The sequence below is a fragment of the Aquarana catesbeiana genome, linkage group LG05, assembly GCF_042186555.1.
Source record: "Aquarana catesbeiana isolate 2022-GZ linkage group LG05, ASM4218655v1, whole genome shotgun sequence".
Classification (NCBI taxonomy): domain Eukaryota; kingdom Metazoa; phylum Chordata; class Amphibia; order Anura; family Ranidae; genus Aquarana; species Aquarana catesbeiana.
Genome location: NC_133328.1, coordinates 563,122,168 through 563,142,498, shown reverse-complemented (window position 1 = coordinate 563,142,498; position 20,331 = coordinate 563,122,168). Strand labels below are relative to the sequence as shown.

The window sequence follows — 20,331 nt, the reverse complement described above, 5'->3', positions numbered from 1 at the left end:
TGAAAAATATAATCAAAACATCCAAAATATATAAGCCATCATCGTAACAGTTTCGGGCTAATACAGATCACGCCCTTTTTCAAAACATGGTGCCTGATATATTTTTTTATAGATTATATTTTTCATTAAAACATTTTTGTGCAGCAATCCCTTTTTGTCGTATCTATTATGAATAGGTATTTATTATGTATACACGGATGTTTTGCCTATCATTTTTATTTTAAACTGTAAGTGCCAGTTCACACTGGGGCGGCTTTAAAGTCGCACAACTCGTACAGCGCGACTTCAGCGTGGTTTGCAAATGACTTCTATATTAGAAGTCAATGCAAGCTGCTCCGAAGTCGCCCCCAAGTAGTACAGGATTGTTTTTCTAAGTCAGAACGACTTGAGTTGGTCTGATTAGAACATTTCCATTGCACTGCATGGAGCGTGACTTGTCAGGTGGCTAAGTCATCTGACAGGACACCTTAGTGTGAACTGGGACTTAGGGTTCACATATACTTTAATAGAATTTATTCTTTCTTGAGAAGAGGTGTTTAAGGGTGGATATGATCACCATAAATAAATACTTGACCAGTTCATTGACTAAGCTTTGTTGCAAAGTTGTTCCCTTTTAAGCTGGCCATACATTATACAATTTCCTTGTTCAATTTCCTTTAGATTTACCTTCAACTATGTAGTGCAAGGGACAGCCTGATTGCATGCAAATTGAAAATGTTTAGGTTTCACCTTATATTATATGGTTTTGATAAATCTAAAGGAAAATTGTACAAGGAATTTGTATAATGTAGAGCCAGCCTTAGTCACTGCAAATGATAGCAGGGCACGCTTTGTACCTGGAGTAAAAAAAGTTTAAGATGTATGCATCTGGGGAGGGGGAGGTTAACACAGTAAGGAATGGCAAGAGGTTTCAAGACACTGCTAAGAGAGCCTCAAGATTCAACCTCCCATGCAATTAAATGGATGGACACACCAGCATCCGTGCTCAGCTTTATCAGCCATTGGTAGGGTCAGCTGTATCAGCCATTGGTAGGGTCAGCTGTATCAGCCATTGGTAGGATCAGCTTTACCAGCCATCTGTAGGAACAGCTTTATCACCCATTGGTAGGGTCAGCTTTATCAGCCATTGGTAGGGTCAGCTTTATCAGCCATTGGTAAGGTCAGCTTTACCAGCCATTGGTAGGGTCAGCTTTATCAGTCATTTGTAGGATCAGCTTTATCAGCTATTTGTAGGATCAGATTTATCAGGCATTGGTATTGTCCTGGCCCCTCTCATGGCCCTGTATAATGCCTCACTATAGTACTTTCAGTCTTGCTGCCTGTTGCCCACACAGAACAGCAGTACTTCATTCTGACAGCTTAGTCAGACTGACTCCCTCTGCTGACTTTTCTTTCACATTTTTCACCGTCCTGCCCAACTGCTTGTGTTCATGGACTAGTCTGGACTTAGGGGCCCTTCCCAATCTGATCTCCTGCACATCCTCTTGATAAGGGGGAATTCCGAGACCTTGTAGACTTTCATATCTATGGCACTGCCAACAAAATGACAAGCTAAACAGCCTATGTTTATAACTGTATTTTTAACAAAGCTGCTTTCTTGGCTGTGTACGGTCTTGCTACAAGATGGATCTCAATTAGAATAAACGTATAAAATTTACAGTGAATCTACAGCTAAACAGTGAACAAATATATAAAATAATGATTTTTTATCTTACCATATAATTCTTCTGTGTCCAGATTGCTAAAGAAAAAAAAGAAATCGTATTGTACGTTAAGTCAAATAATGGGAATTTCACAGCAAAGTTGACATTCAGATAAAGTAACTATGTTACCTTTCCACCTTTCTAAGGATCTGAAATGCTGTTCATCCATGCTTGTGATTTACACACCCTTGTCATGTTACATAGCTATGGAGATGATTTCACCATCTCCTGGTTCAGCTTCACAGCTTTCTGCATTATCTGTCTGCTCACTGGACAGAAGCGATGATGCTAAAACTTTTTTTTTAAATCAGATTTTTTTTATTTTTTATATGCAAACAACATTCAATCAATACAAACAAATTATCCAAACAAAATCACATACACCAAGACAAGCACTACATAACAAGGAAAGAAAAAAAAAGGCAATAAAAAATAAACGTTGTGCAGGAATGGGTAGCTGTTCGAACTCCCATCCAGTAAAATGCTGTAGTTGTGAATATATCTTTGGGTTAGGAACTGACAGTCCACCTGCATTTTTGGGATGTTGAAGAGTCTCCAATTTAATATAGGGGGTTTTATTCCGCCATATTAAACGCCCAAATATACTATTAATCTTGGTAAAAATCCATAGAGGTATCCAGATCGGAGCATTATGTAAGAGATACAAAAGCTAAGGCATCTATATCATCTTAATTAGATTAATACGGCCTATTAACGAGAGAGGGAGTTTATTTCAGATTTTACTTTGGTCTTGGAATCTAGCGAGTAGTGGGAGTATGTTTTCTACAATATACGACTGAGGGGAATCAGAAAAAGCTATACCCAAATATTTTATAGAAGACACAACCCTGAGCTGAGAAAGTAAAGATGGAAGTGGATCCTGGGGAAAATGTAAGTACATCAACATGGACTTCTCCCAATTTATGCTTAACCCGGAAAACCTACCAAACTCCTTAACATGTTTCATTACTGCCGGTAAAGATGAGAAGATATTAGTCAGATAAAGAAGAAGATCGTCTGCATATAGCTATACCTTTTCCTGCATATCTCCCCTAATCAGACCGGTAACGTCAGATGAAGCCCGCATAAGACAAGCCAAGGGCTCTATAGCTAGGGCAAAGAGCAGGGGGGACAATGAGCACCCTTATCTAGTGCCCCAGCAAAGTCAGAAACTAGAAGATTGGAGGCCGTTAACCCTAATTAATACCATAGGAGCGGCATACAACAACCGTACCCATAGGCAAAAATTAGAACCGAGCCCAAATTTTTCCAGAATGGCCTATAGATAGGGCCATTCAACACTATCAAAAGCCTTTATGGCATCCAGTGCAAAAAAAGCATGATTTGGATGATCCGGGGCCGGGATCTGCATATTTAAGTATGCATGTCTATTAACTGCTGTTGACATATTGGGCATATCCTACCTGATCTAAATGAATAATATGTTTAATAACCTTATTTAATCTGGTAGCGAGTACTTTGGCAAGAATTTTAACATCTGTAAACAGTAAGGAAATTGGTCTATAGGATTCAGGATGGAACAGGTTTTTATCCTTTTTAGGTATAACTATTATAACAGATTGACCCATACTGTCTGGAAGCCGACCTAGATGGAAAGCCTTGTTTAATGTATTAAGAAGGGCAGGAAGCATCTCCTTATTATATTTTTTATAGATCTCTATAGGAAGACCGTCAGTCCCTGGAGCTTTGGAATTAGAGAAACTAGCCATCGCGCTCTCCAATTCAAGTAAAGTAAGTGGAGCGTTGAGGGTCTCCCTCTCTTCCATTGAAAGGGATTAAGAGATTAATGGTAGCGAGATAGATAGATAACTTGGCTAACGTATAGTCTGCCCTAGAAGTATATAAATCCTGATAATAGGACTTAAAAGTAGATACACTAGGGCTAGTCTTATTAATAACCTCCCCCTCTCCATTCATTAAAGACGAGACGTGTGTGGGGTAGGATTGAGGCCTTACTATCTGAGCCAACAATCTACCATTCGCCTCTCCCTCTGCCCAACTAAGTCTCTTCTGAAAAAAAAGTTTATTCCTCGCCTTGGATTCCAACAGTTCATTCAGCCTTTTTTGAGATGAAAGCCATTCCTGTTGGGCATCCGGAGAAGAGTCCTGGATATATAAGGCTTCCGCTGCAGAGGTATCGGCCTTTGCAAGTTCGAGCTCTCTACAGGAAGCAGTTTTGATGACACTTATTTTTTGGATTAACAGTCCCCGAAGGTAGGCCTTAAGAGCAACCCATACAACCCATATGGGAGCAGAGCCCAAATTAAGAGACCAAAAATCCATGATGCGAGCAGCAATAACATCCTCTTTGGGAAATAGTTCAAGCCAAAAGAGGACAACCAATGCCCTGATATTAAGGTAGCTATCAAAGGGGAGCGTTCTGAGATTTCTTGAGTTTCTATATTAACATCTACTATGCATGGTACAATATCTGCCGAACACAAAGCTAAATCAATTCTTGATAGTGAATTGTGTGTTTTAGAATAGCATGTATAAGCACATTCTTCAGGATGTAACCTCCTCTACATATCGTAAAGCCCTAATTCCCTGCATATTCTTCCAAGAGGGGAAAGATGCTCAGAGGTCATTGACCTTGGAGCTGGGTATCTGTCCCGCTTCAGATCAATTACATTATTGAAGTCTCCTAGTATCAATATTGGTGCCTCTGGGGGGAGGCCCCTGCAAAGGAAATAAGCTGACAAAGTATTTCTGGATTATATGGAGGAGGTATAATATATATATATATATATATATCAGCCAGAATTAACTCAAGTTCCTCCAACTTGCATTGTAAAAAAATATATTTGCCATTTACGTCTACCATAGTCCTACTGTATGAGAACACTATGCCAGTGTAAACTAAAACAGAGACCCCCCCTTAAATGGGAGGTAAAAACCGAATGGTATGCTTCTCGAACAAAACAGTGTTTCAAAAATCTAGTCACATTGCATGTGGCATGTGTCTCCTGCAGACAGACGATGGCAAGGCGTAAAGAGGAAATATAATCGCAGACAGATTGTCTTTTTAAATTACTACAGGTGGTCCCCGAGTTACAAATATCTGACTTACAAACGACTCCTACTTACAAACGGAGAGAGACAACAGGGAGTGAGAGGAAATCTACCCCAAGGAAGGGAAATGCACTTCTGTAATACCGCATACACACGACCGGACTTTCCGACGGTCTTTCCGATGGAGTTCCAATGGAGTTCCGCTGAAACAGACTTGCCCACACACGATCACACCAAAGTCCAATTGTTCAGAACGTGATGAGGTATGATGGGACTAGAAAAAGGAAGTTCAATAGCCAGTAGCCAATAGCTGCCCTTGCGTTGTTTTTGGTCCGTCGGAATAGCATACAGACGAGCGGTTTTCCCGATAGGAACTGATTCCATCAGAAAGATTTGAAACATTTCTAGGTCCGTCAGAATTTTAGAAAGAAAAAGTCCGATGAAGCCCCCACACGATCGGAATGTCCGAAGGAATGATTCCGTCGGTCCTTTTCTGCCGGAAAGTCCGGTTGTGTGTACACGGCATAAGAGTTATCATGGGAAAAAGGTGTCTCCACTGAAGCTTTATCACTAATCCTTGTTTCCACAACAACCCAAATTTTTCAAAATCCAATTGTCATTGGGACAGAAAATGAGGTGACATCTTCTGAACAGGGACATAGACAGCAAAACAAATGATAAAGGGGTGTTAACCCTTCACTATGCTATCCAAAAAAAGTAAAAAAGTTTTCTTTTAGCTGGCATTACACTTAAAAAATGTACCTGTTCCGACTTCAAACAAATTCAACTTAAGAACAAACCTAAAGACCCTATCTTGTTTGTAACCCGGGTCCGCCTGTATTCATTCCCCTGACATTCCAAGAGAAAAGTCTAATTGATTGATTTACCATAAGTACAAGAGTAAAATTAAACTACTAGCCAACCAACCCGCACTAAGTACGATAATAGATAGCACATAAGTATAAAACATAATAAATACTTTTACCTAGCTAGCAGGTTGCAGATGAGGGAATCTTCATTATATCAATATTGGTAGAACTGGATTCCAAATACATATTACTGTATATATCCACCTGTAATCTGTTGGATCCTTTACTAATTCACCTAGGCCACTATAGAGTACCCAATGGGTCCCGAGTGCAGGGATCCCAAACCCATCAGTGTGTTTTTATTTATATACTGAGGTCAGGGGGAATTAGGGGACAAAAAGCCTCACTTTCTGTGACATATATGTCCATAGACCATAGTCCATCTTGGAAGCGAGCAAGAGAAGGTGGGTATGTTTCTACCTACGGTAGAACCATAGAGAATGAAAGTAGCCACTCTATAACAGGAAGTCAGATCACTGCAGCAAAAAAAAAAAGAAAAAGGAATTTGAAGATATGGAAGAGGCTGAGAGCAATAAAAGGTTCTTTGTGAGTTAGGAATGCATAGAGTGCCTTGAAAAAATATTCACACCCCTTGAAATTTTCCACATTTTGTCACAACACAAAATGCATTTTATTGTGATTTTATGTGATAGACCAATACAAAATGACACATATTTGTGAAGTGGAAGGAAAATGATAAATGATTATTAACATTTTTTACAAATAAATATGTGAAAAGTGTAGCGTGCATTCATATTCAGTCCCCCCGAGTCAATAGTTTGTAGAACCACCTTTCACTGCAATTACAGCTGCAAGTTATTTTTTTTTGGGTATGTCTGTACCAGCTTTGCACATCTAGAGAGTAACATTTTTGCATATTCTTCTTTGCAAAATAGCTCTGTCAGCTTGGATGGAGAGCGTCTGCGAACAACAATTTTCAAGTCTTTCCACAGATTCTCAATTGGATTTAGGTCTGGACTTTGTCTGGACCATTCTAATACATGAATATTCTTTGATCAAAACCATTCGACTGTAGCTCTGGCTGTACGTTTAGGGTTGTTGTCCTGCTGGAAGGTGAAACTCTGTCCCAGTCTTAAGTCTTTTGCGGACTCTAACAGGTTTTCTTCTAAGATTTACATAGTTTACATAGTAGGTAAGACTGAAAAAAAGACAATAGTTCATCCAGTTCAACCTGTGTAGGTGTACGTGTGTCAGTGTCTATAATAATTTCCCATATCCTTGTATGTTGTGTATTTTAAGATGTACATCCAAGTGTCTTTTAAAAATATCCATACTCCCCGCAGCCACCACCAATTGTGGGAGAGAGTTCCACATCCTCGTTGCCCTGACAGTGAAGAACCCCCTGAGCAGTTTAAGGTTAAATCGCATCTCCTCCTGTCTTGATGTATGGCCCCGTGTCTTCATACACTCCCTGGGACGGATATTTTTTTCCTACGCTGGGATCCCCGCTGAGGTATATGTAGATCGTGATCATGTCCCCCTTAAGCGTCCCTTCTCCAACAAGAAAAAATTTAGTGTTTGCAGCCAGTCCTCATAATTGAGGTCCACCAGTCCTCTAATTAATTTTGTTGGGCTTCTTTGGACTCTCTCTAGCTCCAGCACACCCTTTCTGAGGACCGGTGACCAGAACTGGACAGCATTCTCCAGATGCGGCCTAACCAAGGTTTTGTAAAGTGGCAGAATTATAGTTTTATCTCTGGAGTTTATCCCTCTTTTTATACATGCTATTATTCTGCCTGCTTTGATAGCTGCAGCTTGACATTGCATTCTGTTACTCAATCTGTCATCTATTAGGACCCCTAGATCCTTCTCCATCCTTGATTCTCCCAGAGGTTTTCCACCTAGTGAATTATTTGCATTTATGTTTCTTGTCCCAAGTACATTATTTTACATTTCTTCACATTAAACCTTATTTGCTATTTGTCTGCCCACTCCATAATTTTATTCAGGCCATTCTGCAAAGTTTATATGTCCTGATGTGAGTTTCATGCTCTACTTATTTTGGTGTCATCCGCAGAAACTGAGACTGAGCTATTTATCCTGTTATCTATATCATTCATAAATGAATTGAATAGAATTGGTCCCAACACAGGACCTTGGGGTACTCCACTCACCACTCCAGACCAGTCTGAGTACATGTTATTTATCACCACCCTTTGGACACGTCCCTGTATCCAGTTTTTTTGCCCAAGCACAAACCTTATTGCCCTGCCACCACCATGTTTCACTGTGGGGATGGTGTTCTCAGGGCAATGTGCAGTGTTCGTTTTCCACCACACACAGCGTTTTGCTTTTAGGCCAAAAAGTTCGATTTTGGTCTCATCTGACCAGAGCACCTTCTTCCACATGTTTGCTGTGTCCCCCACATGGCTTCTCGCAAACAGGACTTCTTATGGCTTTCTTTTAACAATGGCTTTCTTCTTGCCACTCTTCCATAAAAGCCAGATTTATGGAGTGCACGACTAATAGTTGTCCTGTGGACAGATTCTCCCACCTGAGCTGTGGAACTCTGCAGCTCCTCCGGAGTTACCATGGGCCTCTTGGCTGCTTCTCTGTTTAATGCTCTCTTGCCTGGCCTGTCAGTTTAGGTGGATGTCTTGGTAGGTTTGCATTTGTGCCGTACTCTTTCCATTTTCAGATGATGGATTGAACAGTGCTCAGTGTGATGTTCAAAGCTTGGTATATTGTTTTATAACCGAGCCCTGCTTTTAACTTCTCCACAACTTTATTCCTGACCTGTCTGGTGTGTTCCTTGGCCTTCATGATGCATTTTGTTCACAAAGGTTCTCTAACAAACCTCTGAGGGCTTCACAGAACAGCTGTATTTATACTGAGATTAAATTACACACAGGTGGACTCTATTTACTAATCAGGTGACTTCTGAAGGCAATTGGTTTCACTAGATTTTAGTTAGGGGTATCAGGGTAAAGGGGGCTGAATACAAATGCACATCACACTTTTCAGATATTTATTTGTAAATAAATTTGAAAACTGCTTATCATTTTCCTTCCACTTCACAATTATGAGCCAATTTGTGTTGGTCTATCACATAAAATCCTAGTAAAATACATTTACCTTTTTTGTTGTAACATGTGGAAAATTTCAAGGGGTATGAATACTTTTTCAAGGCATTGTACTTGAATAAATTGTACTTTAAATACCTTAAAGGCGACATTTATTTTTATGAACATGCCACATGTTACAACCCTGTTTAGAGTGTGACATGTAACATGTTTTTAAACACTTCACCCCTGAGCCACTCCCATGAAAGCATTCAGGGGTCCCTCTCCCCTGCAAACACTGTTACATTTAACTTCAGTGTGGCTGTTCAGGACTCCGCCCACAGAGCCACATAAACTACAAGTCCCGTCTTCCACCATGGCAGATGGACTTTTGGTTCTCAATGGACTACTAGTGCGGTAATCAGGGCACTTGTAGTTCATAAACACTTCCTCCACCTTTCTAACAGGAAGCCTGTATTGAGGTATGAGCAGAAAGTTGGAGGAAATGTCTGCAGGAGCCCGACATTGCACTTAAGATGCAATGCTTTGCAGGCTCCTGTAAAATTAAAAAAATAAATTAACATTTTTCCCTCCTTCAAGTGCATTCGTTATTTTTATTTTTTTTAAGGCGAACCTAACCTTTAAAGTGTATCTACAGAATTTATTGTGAGGAAGGTTATAACCTGTTGGGAAGACCTCCCAAATTCCCTGTCCAAATTTACTATCCTTTAGACTCAACAGAAGAAATCTCGCCAATATGAAGAGAAATCCCTCTAAGCCTGTTGTCTTCACTGTTTATTCTGGATGCAGGCAGGTGCAGTCTACTTTCTCCACTGCAGGTGGAGCTGTTCATAGTAGCATAGTTCCTCTATGAGTTCCTGAGTAACTGGGGAAGCAATCCAATTGGATGCTGTCTCCCCATGTGACTGTAGCAGCCATTTTGGGCCAGGCAAAGCCTATTTAAAGTGGAGTTCCAGTCATTTGTTTATTAAAAGTCAGCAGCTACAAATTCGGATACCTGCTCCCTCCCCCTCCTCCCCAAAAGCTCAGTTTCAAAAACAGGAGCTGGGGAGGAGGCCTTAAAGCAGAAGTTTTGGGTGGAACTCCGCTTTAAGGCCCAGGCTCTCAGGTTTAGGGCACATTTTGCAAGTTGGTAGTAGGGACAGGTACCCGCCTGGTAGGGACAGAACTAGCATCAGGGAAGGATTCTGAAGAGGAGGGAAAGCATAGGGCTCGCAGCTTCTCTGGACATCCACCTGCTTGGGTACAAGACGACCAGACTGCATTCTGCCTTTCTCAACAGGTGCTGTCAGTTTGGCTGAATCCTGCTCTCTACAAGCAGTTGGACCCGTGAGTGTTTACATTTTAGATTTGCTATCACTTGCTCTCCCAGTGACATCAGGCACCAGCCCCAATAGGGGGATAAAGTAAGTAATTAAAAAACAGACAGGGGATTTAATCCCTCCATACTTATTAAAAGCTAAGAAGATATACTTGAATAGTGGAACACCTAATTAGGAAATGTAATGCTTCATTACTAGCGTTTTTACTTTAGCAGAAAGATGAGAATCTCACTACATAACACCTTTTGGGATCTGCAGGAACATAAAAGCAGGTTCCCTTTTGATCCCGCTAACCCTGTTGAAGTGGAATTAGTGTCCAGGGACTACTGGATATATGGCATGCTAAGTGGAACGGAACAGGAAAGACATATTCTAAACATGGTAATTAATCAAATAAGTGCAGCGCTAAGTCAACCTCATAAACCTTCAAATATACATATAGACATAATATAAATTTAAATTTAAATAGAAATATAAAGAAATAATCTATTAATTTCAAATATTAATGTGCAATAATCAAAATTCATATGTGAAAAATTTCTATAAATGCCACAATCAGCAAAAAAAAAAGTGCAATGTGTTCTGTACGCCACACGGTGTCCTTGTAAGATCAAATCAATTGTGCATTATAAGGACTTTGATCTTAACTGTTTTTTGTCTATTTTATTATATACATTTTACATTTTTTATCAATGTAATAATTCATTTTTAAGATATTTTGCGGGTAGTGGGTAGATGATTACTCCTGGTTACATCTTAGTGCATAAGTCCGGATGGTGTACCTATTGACTGGCAACATCAGGGGATACATTCTTTAATCAATTATGTAGCGCCACCCCCAAAGGAGCCGCTTGGTGAATTTGGATTCTCTGATCTTCGCCTCAACTCCAAGATTAACCTCAGCCCCTCTGACACACCTGGTTAAATAAAATTACTGCAAACACATTTAAGGACACATGCGGTAAATACCGTTATCCTGGCTGTGGATTACCACCAAAAATAGACACACACCTGGTAGTGATAAATAAGTTGAATATATAAGCACGGTTTAAAGCAGGGGTCCTCAAACTACGGCCCTCCAGTTGTTCAGGAACTACAATTCCCTTCATGCCTAGTCATATCTGTGAATGTCAGAGTTTCACAATGCCTCATGTGATGTGTAGTTTTGCAACAGCTGGAGGGCCGTAGTTTGGAGATCCCTGGTTTAAAGTATATGGAAACTTACAACATTGTTAAACCTTGCTACAAATAACAAATACATTAGAAAAGGCAACCTTCAATATTTAGCAACTGCAGGTACCGTATAGAAAGGGCAGTAATCTATATGCCCTTAACACAGGCGCTGAGAGGGAAGAGAGAAGACTTGTCAACTTTTCAGCTCCTTCTGGGCCGCAAACACCTTTGAGAAGCAAACACACAACAAAAAGAAAAGGGTTACACAAGTAAAGTAAGCACAGTTCTGTAATGTTGCAGGTCCTGAGGTGAAGAATACTAGTGTCTTCTGCTAGCAAATGGTGGGGCCCTTTTTTTTAAAAGAGTAGGTTTAAACAAGCTTGCATGGAGTAGTAATCCTGTAGAATGTTCCGTTAGGTAGGGGTTTAAAAGGGCAAACTACTAGAGATGGTAGCTCCAAACAAGCATCCCGTTACACTAAAAAGGGAAAATTGGTGTCTGCATGCAGTGTCAGCATGATGTCAAGAAGGATGTTGGGTTTGCACCCTCTCACCAATCCTCTGTGCGATGACACAACGATAATCCCAGGTGCTGGTTCACGCTCCTGATGCTCCTAGCGATGTTGTAAGGCACTGGATCCCCTTCTGAAGATGAAGAGGCAGCAGCTGACCCAATACCTGGATGGATATCGGGATCCCTAAAACAGCGTGGGTCGTCTCCGCTGAGCTTCTCAGGCCCTAGGTGGCCATGATTGTCAAGTAAGTCAGTCAGCACGGTCTCTCTATGCATTCTTGGCAAGAATAGCTACCACTTATCTTCAGGATCATATGAGGGGCCCCTTCGGTATACCACCCCATTGCGTAACTGTAGTCGATCCCATTCCTTGTGTACTAGTCGTGCTCCTGTTGGAGAGTGTGTTAGCAGTAGATTTGGGCGTTGGCCCTCCAGGGCCTTTAGTGTTAAACTACAGAGGGGATCTACTATCTGATCCTTTCTTAAGTCCCTATCTGAAAGCTTAGGTAGGCCGTTATCCCTGACCTGGGATAAAGCACAGTAGTATTTGGGGAAACCTGCCACTGATGGCTTATGCACCAATTGTTCCTCTGGCCTGATGTTCCTCTCCCTGACACAAGGCTTGCATCCCTTCTGGAGTCAGTTGAGTGCACTCTTCAGAGGAAATCCCCAAATCATATCCCCTACTGTCTTCTCCATCAGTTTCTGGAATGTTGCTGGGGCACCGGACGGACCTTGAGGCATCCTATCAAACTCGAAGAACCCTACTGGGGTGATAAAAGCATTTTTTTCACTTTCCTCAGGGCGTATGGGGATTTGATAGGACCCACTCTTCAGCACGCTGAACCACTTCACCCCCGACAGGCTCTGTAGGGCCTCTTCTATCCCTGGAGTGGTGTACTGATCAGGGATGGTCCTCCTGTTGAGCGTCCGATAATCGATGCACAGCCTCAGGGACCCATTTTTCTTCCACAACACCACTATGGGGGAGACATAAGGGCTCCTAGACTCCCTGATGATGCCTGATTTCTCTTTAATTCTGCCAGCTGCTCACGTAAACCTTCTAGGTCCCCCAAAGGGATCCGTCTGACTCTTCCTGAATGGCCTGTCTTCCTGAAGGTGAATCCTGTGCTGGCCACTTTTCGCACACCCCACATCAAACTCATCTTTCGAGAACATATTCTGCTATCTCAGGAGCTGGGCTTTGACCTTTTCTTTCCACTCAGGTGATAGTGTGGTGTTTTGTGGGTAAAACGGTTCTATGGAGAGTTCTTCCTTCTCGCCCTTCCTCAAATCAGATGGTAAGACTGGGGTGGCTGGATTTACTTGTCCTAACAACATTCGGACTCGCAGTTTCATCAGCGAGGCCGTAACATTTCAGATGCTGACAGGGATCTTCCCATGACTCCCTTGCAGAGCCATAATTGATATGACTTCTGGTATTACCTCCACTCCCTGGCAGTCAGCTTCAAGTACAACAAAGGGGCCCGGTTGTTCCCAATTGAGCTTGACTGAAGCTTGTAGACACACCACCTCTCAAGGTTGCAGTATCTTCTGACTTCTATCCAATCGCCAAATCTTCCCCACTCCTTCAGCTGGGGCTCTCTGTTCTTTGACTAGCTGCTGATAAACTTGTCTCAGCATAGGGTGTATGCCTTTGGTTGGGGTGTCAGGCTTCAATACAAGAGGAGTGAGCAGCCTTCTGACAAGGTCAGTGTTCGTTCCTATTCTCAGAGAACTCTTGTTGGCTCCTGGTGGGCGAGGGCATACAACAGCTAAGGTATCAAACATTTCTGTTTGTTTGGTCACAGAGGGGTCAAAAATCAACTTGACCGGTAAGTATCCATCATATGGGAAATTTTGGGTTCCAATACCCCATATCTCCAGTCCCTCCAATTTCTGCAGGGGTAAGTGTTTTAGGTGCCGGTCGTAAAAGTCTCTATATAGCAAAGTAACTTGCACCCCCGTTTCCAGAAGGGCCTTTGCATAGATGCCTTCCACTAGAATTGACACAATGGGAGAAGGTCCCACAAGTTTGTCAGGGAATCTGCCAAGAGTAGGGTAGTTATTTTGTGCTGTTGTCTGTATTTGTGCCCAATTCTTGATGAGCTTCTGGTTTTGCTTGTGTCTCCATTGGGCCCCAAAGGGTTGATGTGCATCTACTCTTGGTGACTGGGCACCTGAGGTCGAAGAGAGGGGGTTTATGGTCAATCGGAAACAGCAGCGGGGGCCCTTTGTAAAGATTTTGGCTTCCACTGCAGTTTCTTTGTGTCTTTGAATATGAAGCTAATGGTTGTAGGTGTACACCGGGTTGGCTTCTTCACTGAGGCTGGCTTTGGATGCTGGGTTTCAGACTTCGGTAGGCTTGGACAAACACGTCGGTTGTGCCCCACTCCTCCACAGTTGAAGCAAACCCCTTGATTTATTGGCTTCTCGACTTGGACACCTATAGGGTTTGCAGACTGCTTGGACAAGACTCCAAGACTTCCCCAACAGATCAGACAGTGGTTCCGGCTGTCAGTAGAGTCATCATCTCCATTAATTGGGACACCTGGGTTTTCAAAAGCTCTATATGTGTGTTGCCATCAGTCACACTAGCTACTCTAACCCCAGCAACAGGCTTAAATTTCTGGGACCTCTTTTTGTTTTCCAGCATGGCCTCCTCTTCTCGTACAACCCAGATTAGGTCAGGATACTTTAGGATTCCTCCATCTCCTCAAGTTTTCAGCTGGATATTGATAGGGTCTAGGGGTTGAGCTCTCCTCAAAACCTTTTGTGCCCGAACCTCATCTACTGACCTGGAATCCAAGCCCTTTTTTAGTAATACCTGGTGCATTATCTTGTCCAGATGCCTCATATAGTCAGATAGCTTTTCCCCTTCAACCTGATAGGTATGTTCGAACTGATACATAAGGTCAGATGCCTTTTCGCCCAAACACGTCTTGCAGAACATTCAAGTATATCTGAGCAGTACAATCCTGTTTGCTGTTTGAGTTTTAAATTGCAAATGGCTTCTGAGGCAGACCCCCTTAAGCTCTCAGTAGCTCTCTGTTTTTTCTGGGCCTCGGGAATGTCCCATTCATCTAAAGCTTGAGTAGCTTCCTCCAGCCACTCCTCAAAGCTGTCCTCTCCGGCTAGCACTGGTTGCTTTCCTGAAAAAGCCCACAGTTTTCTATATCTGGACCCAGTGTATGTAGGGTTACTCTTTTGGCACTTTTCCACGAAGGCTCCCAAGGCAGCAATAAACTCTGGTTGGTCCTATCATTGCTACAGATGCTGGTGGGATAGCGTCTTCTGCTGCTTAGCCCAAACTTTCTGGGCTCACATCTAATGCATTCAGATGGATCAGATGGGCTTTGTCAGTCAACCGTACACTGGCCCTTTGGAAACAAGTAGGGATCCCTTTCCTCAACTCTATCAGGGCATACGTGCAGGAGTGCTCTTGATCTGGCTTGACGTCTATCACCCATGCTTTCTGACCTGGGACTAGGGTCTTCACAGCTTGACTGATCCATTTCTCAGTCCAGGCCACCCCAGGGATGTCGATAACAACACTTGACTCCCGTTCACCATTTTCCTCCTCAAACCACTGGGTTGCAGTGGCAGGGTCCATCTTGACACTCTCTGAGGTGTTTTCTTGGAGATTTGCTAGTAGAAAAGAGGATCCTGGACGAGCCCCCATGTGTAGCACCACCCTGAAGGAGCTGCTTGGTGAATTTGGATTCTCTGATCTCCGCCTCAACTCCAAGAATGACCTCAGCCCCTCTGACACACCTGGTTAAATAAAATTACTGCAAACACATTTATAGACACATGCGGCAAATACCATTATCCTGGCTGTGGATTATCACCAAAAAATGCAATGACACAACGATAATCCCAGGTGCTGGTTCAGGCTCCTGATGCTCCTAGCAATGTTGTAAGGCACTGGATCCTCTTCTGAGGGCAGACCGAGATGACTGGTAGCAAAACTCGCATGGTGCAGAGGCAGCGGTCGACCTGATACCTGGAAGGATATCGCGATCCCTGAAACGGCGAGGGTCGTCTCCGCTGAGCTGGGTGCTGCTTGGGTCACCAATCAGGGTTCCTGAGCTTAACGGTGGCAGAACGTGAGGGTGACACCGATCCTGGCTCCCCTCTATCTTCTTGCAGTGCTCTCCCGGTCGCCTCAGGAAAAACGTGTCTCTCTCTCTCTCTCTGGTGGAGTTCCACCACACAGTCTGGTCACCTCACCAAACTCTCTCTCTCTTGGCAGTCTCTGGAGAGGCTTGGCTTTCTCTCTCTATAATAGGTCACACACTCTCTGGTGTCAGTGTGTGTGTCTCTCTCCTTTAGCCTGATGCTGTTACCTCAGCCCGCTCTCCTCAGACAGCTCTCCCTCCTTTATATGGCTCTCTCTCTTTTAGATGGCTCTCTCTCTATTTTAGCCTGATGCTGGTACCTCAGCCCGCTCTACTCAGACAACTCTCCCTCCTTAATAATAGGTCACAAACTCTCTGCTGTCAGTGTGTGTCTCTCTCTCCCCTCAGCTACAAAAATCCCTCTCACAGACTCTCCTCACATCTCTCCTTTCCCCGGGCTTCAGGATATCCCTTCTCCTCTGTTGGGGCACACAATTCCTGGTGTCAGCGTGTGTCTCTCTCCTCACTCTGGCACCACAGTTCCTTCCCCTCACATACTTCTCATCTCCTCACGGTTAAATGTCACTGTGTCCCAGCAAAGGACTTTTTGAGCTTTGGTATCTCCCTCTCTTTTAAGCAATCTCCTCTCCTCTGTCTCCTGCCAGCACTCTCTCTCTCTTTTACCTCAGTACTTCCCTTTCTTCCATCTCCTCAGCACTTCCTGAGACTCCCCTTTTTCTCAGTATGCTCTGTGTCTCTGAGTTTTTATGAAAGGATCAGTCAGCATCTCTCTGTCCCCATCTTGTGGTCAAAAGGAGAAATTGCATTACAACATGCCTGCTACAATTATATTAATATGTCCGTGGTTCATGTTAATGCAGGAGGGTGGCGGCAGCTAACCGCTACATATAGTTCAGTACATATACAATCAGACCATAGGAAAATGGCCGCTGTTAGGATCGAGGCAGGCTACAGCAAAATGGTGGCGGCTAACAACTACATGCAGTTCAGTACATATGCAATCAGACCATAGGAAAATGGCCGCTGTTAGGATCGAGGCAGGCTACAACAAAAAGGGTGGCAGTTGCCGCTATATAACGAATGGGAAACACGTCAGCCAATCACATCTCCCCGAGGAAGTCACGAGCACGTAGGCCATGTACACAAAGGCTTTTTTTTATCTACCAAAAGTGAGTGCATATTTGTTACATGTTTTATACAAATAAATTCTTTTAAACGGTAAAGCACTATTGCAAGTTTTGCTTTAGCATGTGGGTGATGTGAGTGGAGGCCACGGGTAATAATAAGAAAGGAGCATATCCCATGGTTAAAGGCACATGAGTAAACGGATAAGCCATATGAAGGAGGCATATGTAAAGGAATTAATCAGAGGATTGATCACTATTCAAGATGTATACATTAAGCCCATAAGGTGAGGGCACAACTGGTGGAGGTCACATGAAGATTGCCTGAGCACAGAGGTGGATCAGTGTGAATATACTGTGTTTAGTTTTATTGATTTCACAAACCATATAATGGACTGTTTTTGCTGTTTGCACAATTGATTGGATCTTACAAGGCCACTGTGTGGAGTACAGAGCACATTGCACTTTTGTTTGCTGATTGTTGCATTTATGGACATTTTTCACATATGAATTTTGATTACTGCACATTAATATTTGAAATTAATAAATTCTTTATATTTATATTTTAATTTATATTATGTCTATATGCATATTTGAAGGTTTATGAGATTCACTTAGCACTGAACTTATTTGATTAATTACCTTGTACTATCACATATTCAGGAAGTGTGGGAAGTGCTGGCAGCTTCTAAGAGTCATATAGCAGCTCACAAGGTTTTTTACATATTTTAAACATGTTAACAAGTTAATTGGTCATATCAATTTGCCCAAAGCAGCAAATCAGAGTTTGCCGCAGGGTGCCAAAATGATTTATCCCTATGGCAGGTGTGTGCGAGACTGGCTGTGCAGAATTACAAAGAAGATCTGTTTCTGGGACCACCCTTGTTTCCAGCCATATGTCTTAATAAATATCTAAAAATGAAAATGCAATATATTGCAGCTTACCAGTCTGTAGATATGGTGGATGCATTATTTTTCCTTTTAAGGCTTACCCCTTTTTTTTACCTGGTGATCCTACCAGTAGCACAACGCATAACAACACACCACCTGTTGAACTGTATCTAAGAAGGAGCATCATTGTCACCCCAGGATGCTCTTCTGGTTTGTCCTACAAACACCACCCTCTCCTAATCACCAATAATGGGTTATATAATTCTTGGACGATAGCCAGGCAAGAGGATAACAATGTTGAAGATTTCAGTTCAGTCTACAGTAAGTTACAAGGATATTGGATTTCTATCATGATCAACTGGTGTTTTCTGTATTTGCAGATAGTGTTCATAGCTTGAAAAAAGAAAATAATGCAGCCACCACATTGAAGGATGGGTAAACTTTTGTGATCGGGTTTCCATATACTTAAAGCGTAACTCCACTTTTGTTGAGAAGAAAGCATTCCCCTCTGGGTGATCTTTGTACATTACAATAATTTTAACAAACTTTGTTGCAGATTCCTACCTTTTGTTATTCTGAAGAAATCCCTGTGTGTTTGTCTGTATCCAAATGAATTTAATGGGAGTTAATTATCAATCAGCTGTGCAGGGCTCTAATAAGGAAAGCTGCTGGGCCTGCATCCCTTTAGCCGTGATTTCCTATTGTAAGTATGACATTTTTGTTGCAGGGGATGCATGATATCTGATTTGTATCTTAGTACAGACTTCTGGGAAAATTGGTGAGCCAATCACACAAGCAGGAAATGATGTTTCTGAGGGCGTTCTGTACACGTTCTATGTACAGAACACCTCCAGGTAGCCATATTGCATTGCATTTTACATAAAATGACAGTGCTTCAGATTGAAAAGGAAAAGTAATTATTATTAATATTCATTTACAATATGACTTGTGTCGCAATTGTATACGCTATATTATTTTTTTATTATTTGCTATTTTTTTGGCCAACAAAAGTGGGGTTACCCTTTAAGGTTTATATTTATAATAAACAATAATGTAAAATACTAAAAAATACTATCAAATAAATGCTCCATGGTGTTCCAAAGCGATTTACAAATTTTGCAACTAAGCTCTGACTTGGTGCCGTGTCATCACTTTTACTGAGAACATGTTGTAAACCTTTTTAATAAATAGAATTATAAGATGCGCTGTAACAGGAACGTTTTATGAGTTGTACATTCAGCAAATCCATTTGTCCTCCAAGGGGAAGCCAGTATTCCCGCACTGCTAACTGTTTCTGCCTTTGTTTTCCCTGTGCTGCCTGCATGACCCCATTTTCAGCTCGGGAAGTCAGGCTGGCAGTACTAAATTGGTCCCACTCCCTCTCTAGAGGAAAAACAAATGAAAGGAAAATCTAATACATGAGTGGCTTTCTGAGAAGGCTGCATTCAGGGAAAAACTCCTGTGACACAGCCTATGACTGAATACACATCCATTCATGAATATTTGAAGAGGTGCTGATCTGCCACATCACAGAAGGACTGACGCTGCTGGATGACTTGAATTTATACTCAGAACATAATGAATCCCATCACAGGTTTTTTTATACTAGCCAGCACTCAGCAGCCAGCAAGCACAATTTACATATTTTATATAAGTTCAACAAATTCGAACAAAGAAGCTCGCAAAGTCCCTACCATTAAAGAAAAAAAAAAAAATCAACCATCTAAAACGGCATCATTCTGAATTGTTAGAGCAATCTGTACCGCTGGAAAGTTATCTGCCATATATAAAAAGCATATGAGTGTCCCTGATGAGAACTGAAAGTGTTTGAATGAAGATGAGTTTTTATGCCATCACAGGAGACAATGCGATGTTTGGGTGCCACAGTGACATGATGGGGTCTTCAGTCCTGTGACAGAATAAAAGATTTCCTTTGAGCTATTCCAGAGTTGTTAACATTCTTACACTTTTGGAATTATGAGTAATGGCTGCATGCATTCACCTGTCACTTAAGCACCCATTTGGTCTTTACAATGCAAGGAGTTGGTATTATTAGAACTAAACACAGGAACCCAGCACTCCAAGGCACAGTGCTGCCTGCACAGCCACACATTTTAAAGTGGAACTTTGGGCAGACAGCTAAATATGCATTATAGCTGAAACATCTACTTTACATGCGCAGTATAAAACCTGCCATAGAATTTGCCTGTAAGGGGGTGTTAGTACAATTCCCCAATTTGGCTACTAGGTGGCACATTCCCCTAATATATAGTGAGAGAGTTACAGGGTGGGTGGAATTTGGGTGGAGAACTAGCTATGGCTAGGCTCCTTATCTGGCCTCCATGAGATTTGTTGGGGTCTTATCTGCCTGCATGTAGTCACCCATTGACTGGTATTCCCCAGCTGGGGAATACCTGGAGAGGTCCTGGAGCTCTGGATAGGATGTATTTGGGAGACAGGACATAGATAGCCCAACCTATGAAGGGAAAAAAGCAACCATAATGCAACAGAAAAAAA

The 20,331-nt window shown here is 42.2% G+C and overlaps 1 protein-coding gene across 1 annotated transcript in view; it reads right to left on the bottom strand.

Annotated features, from left to right (window-relative positions):
- NECAB1 (N-terminal EF-hand calcium binding protein 1) overlaps positions 1-20,331 on the bottom strand; it is a 316,109-nt gene that overhangs the window by 191,189 nt on the left and 104,589 nt on the right. The window contains exon 4 of the mRNA XM_073631932.1: positions 1,716-1,741. Within this exon, the coding sequence (XP_073488033.1) occupies positions 1,716-1,741 (26 nt within the window). The remainder of the gene's footprint in view (positions 1-1,715; positions 1,742-20,331) is intronic.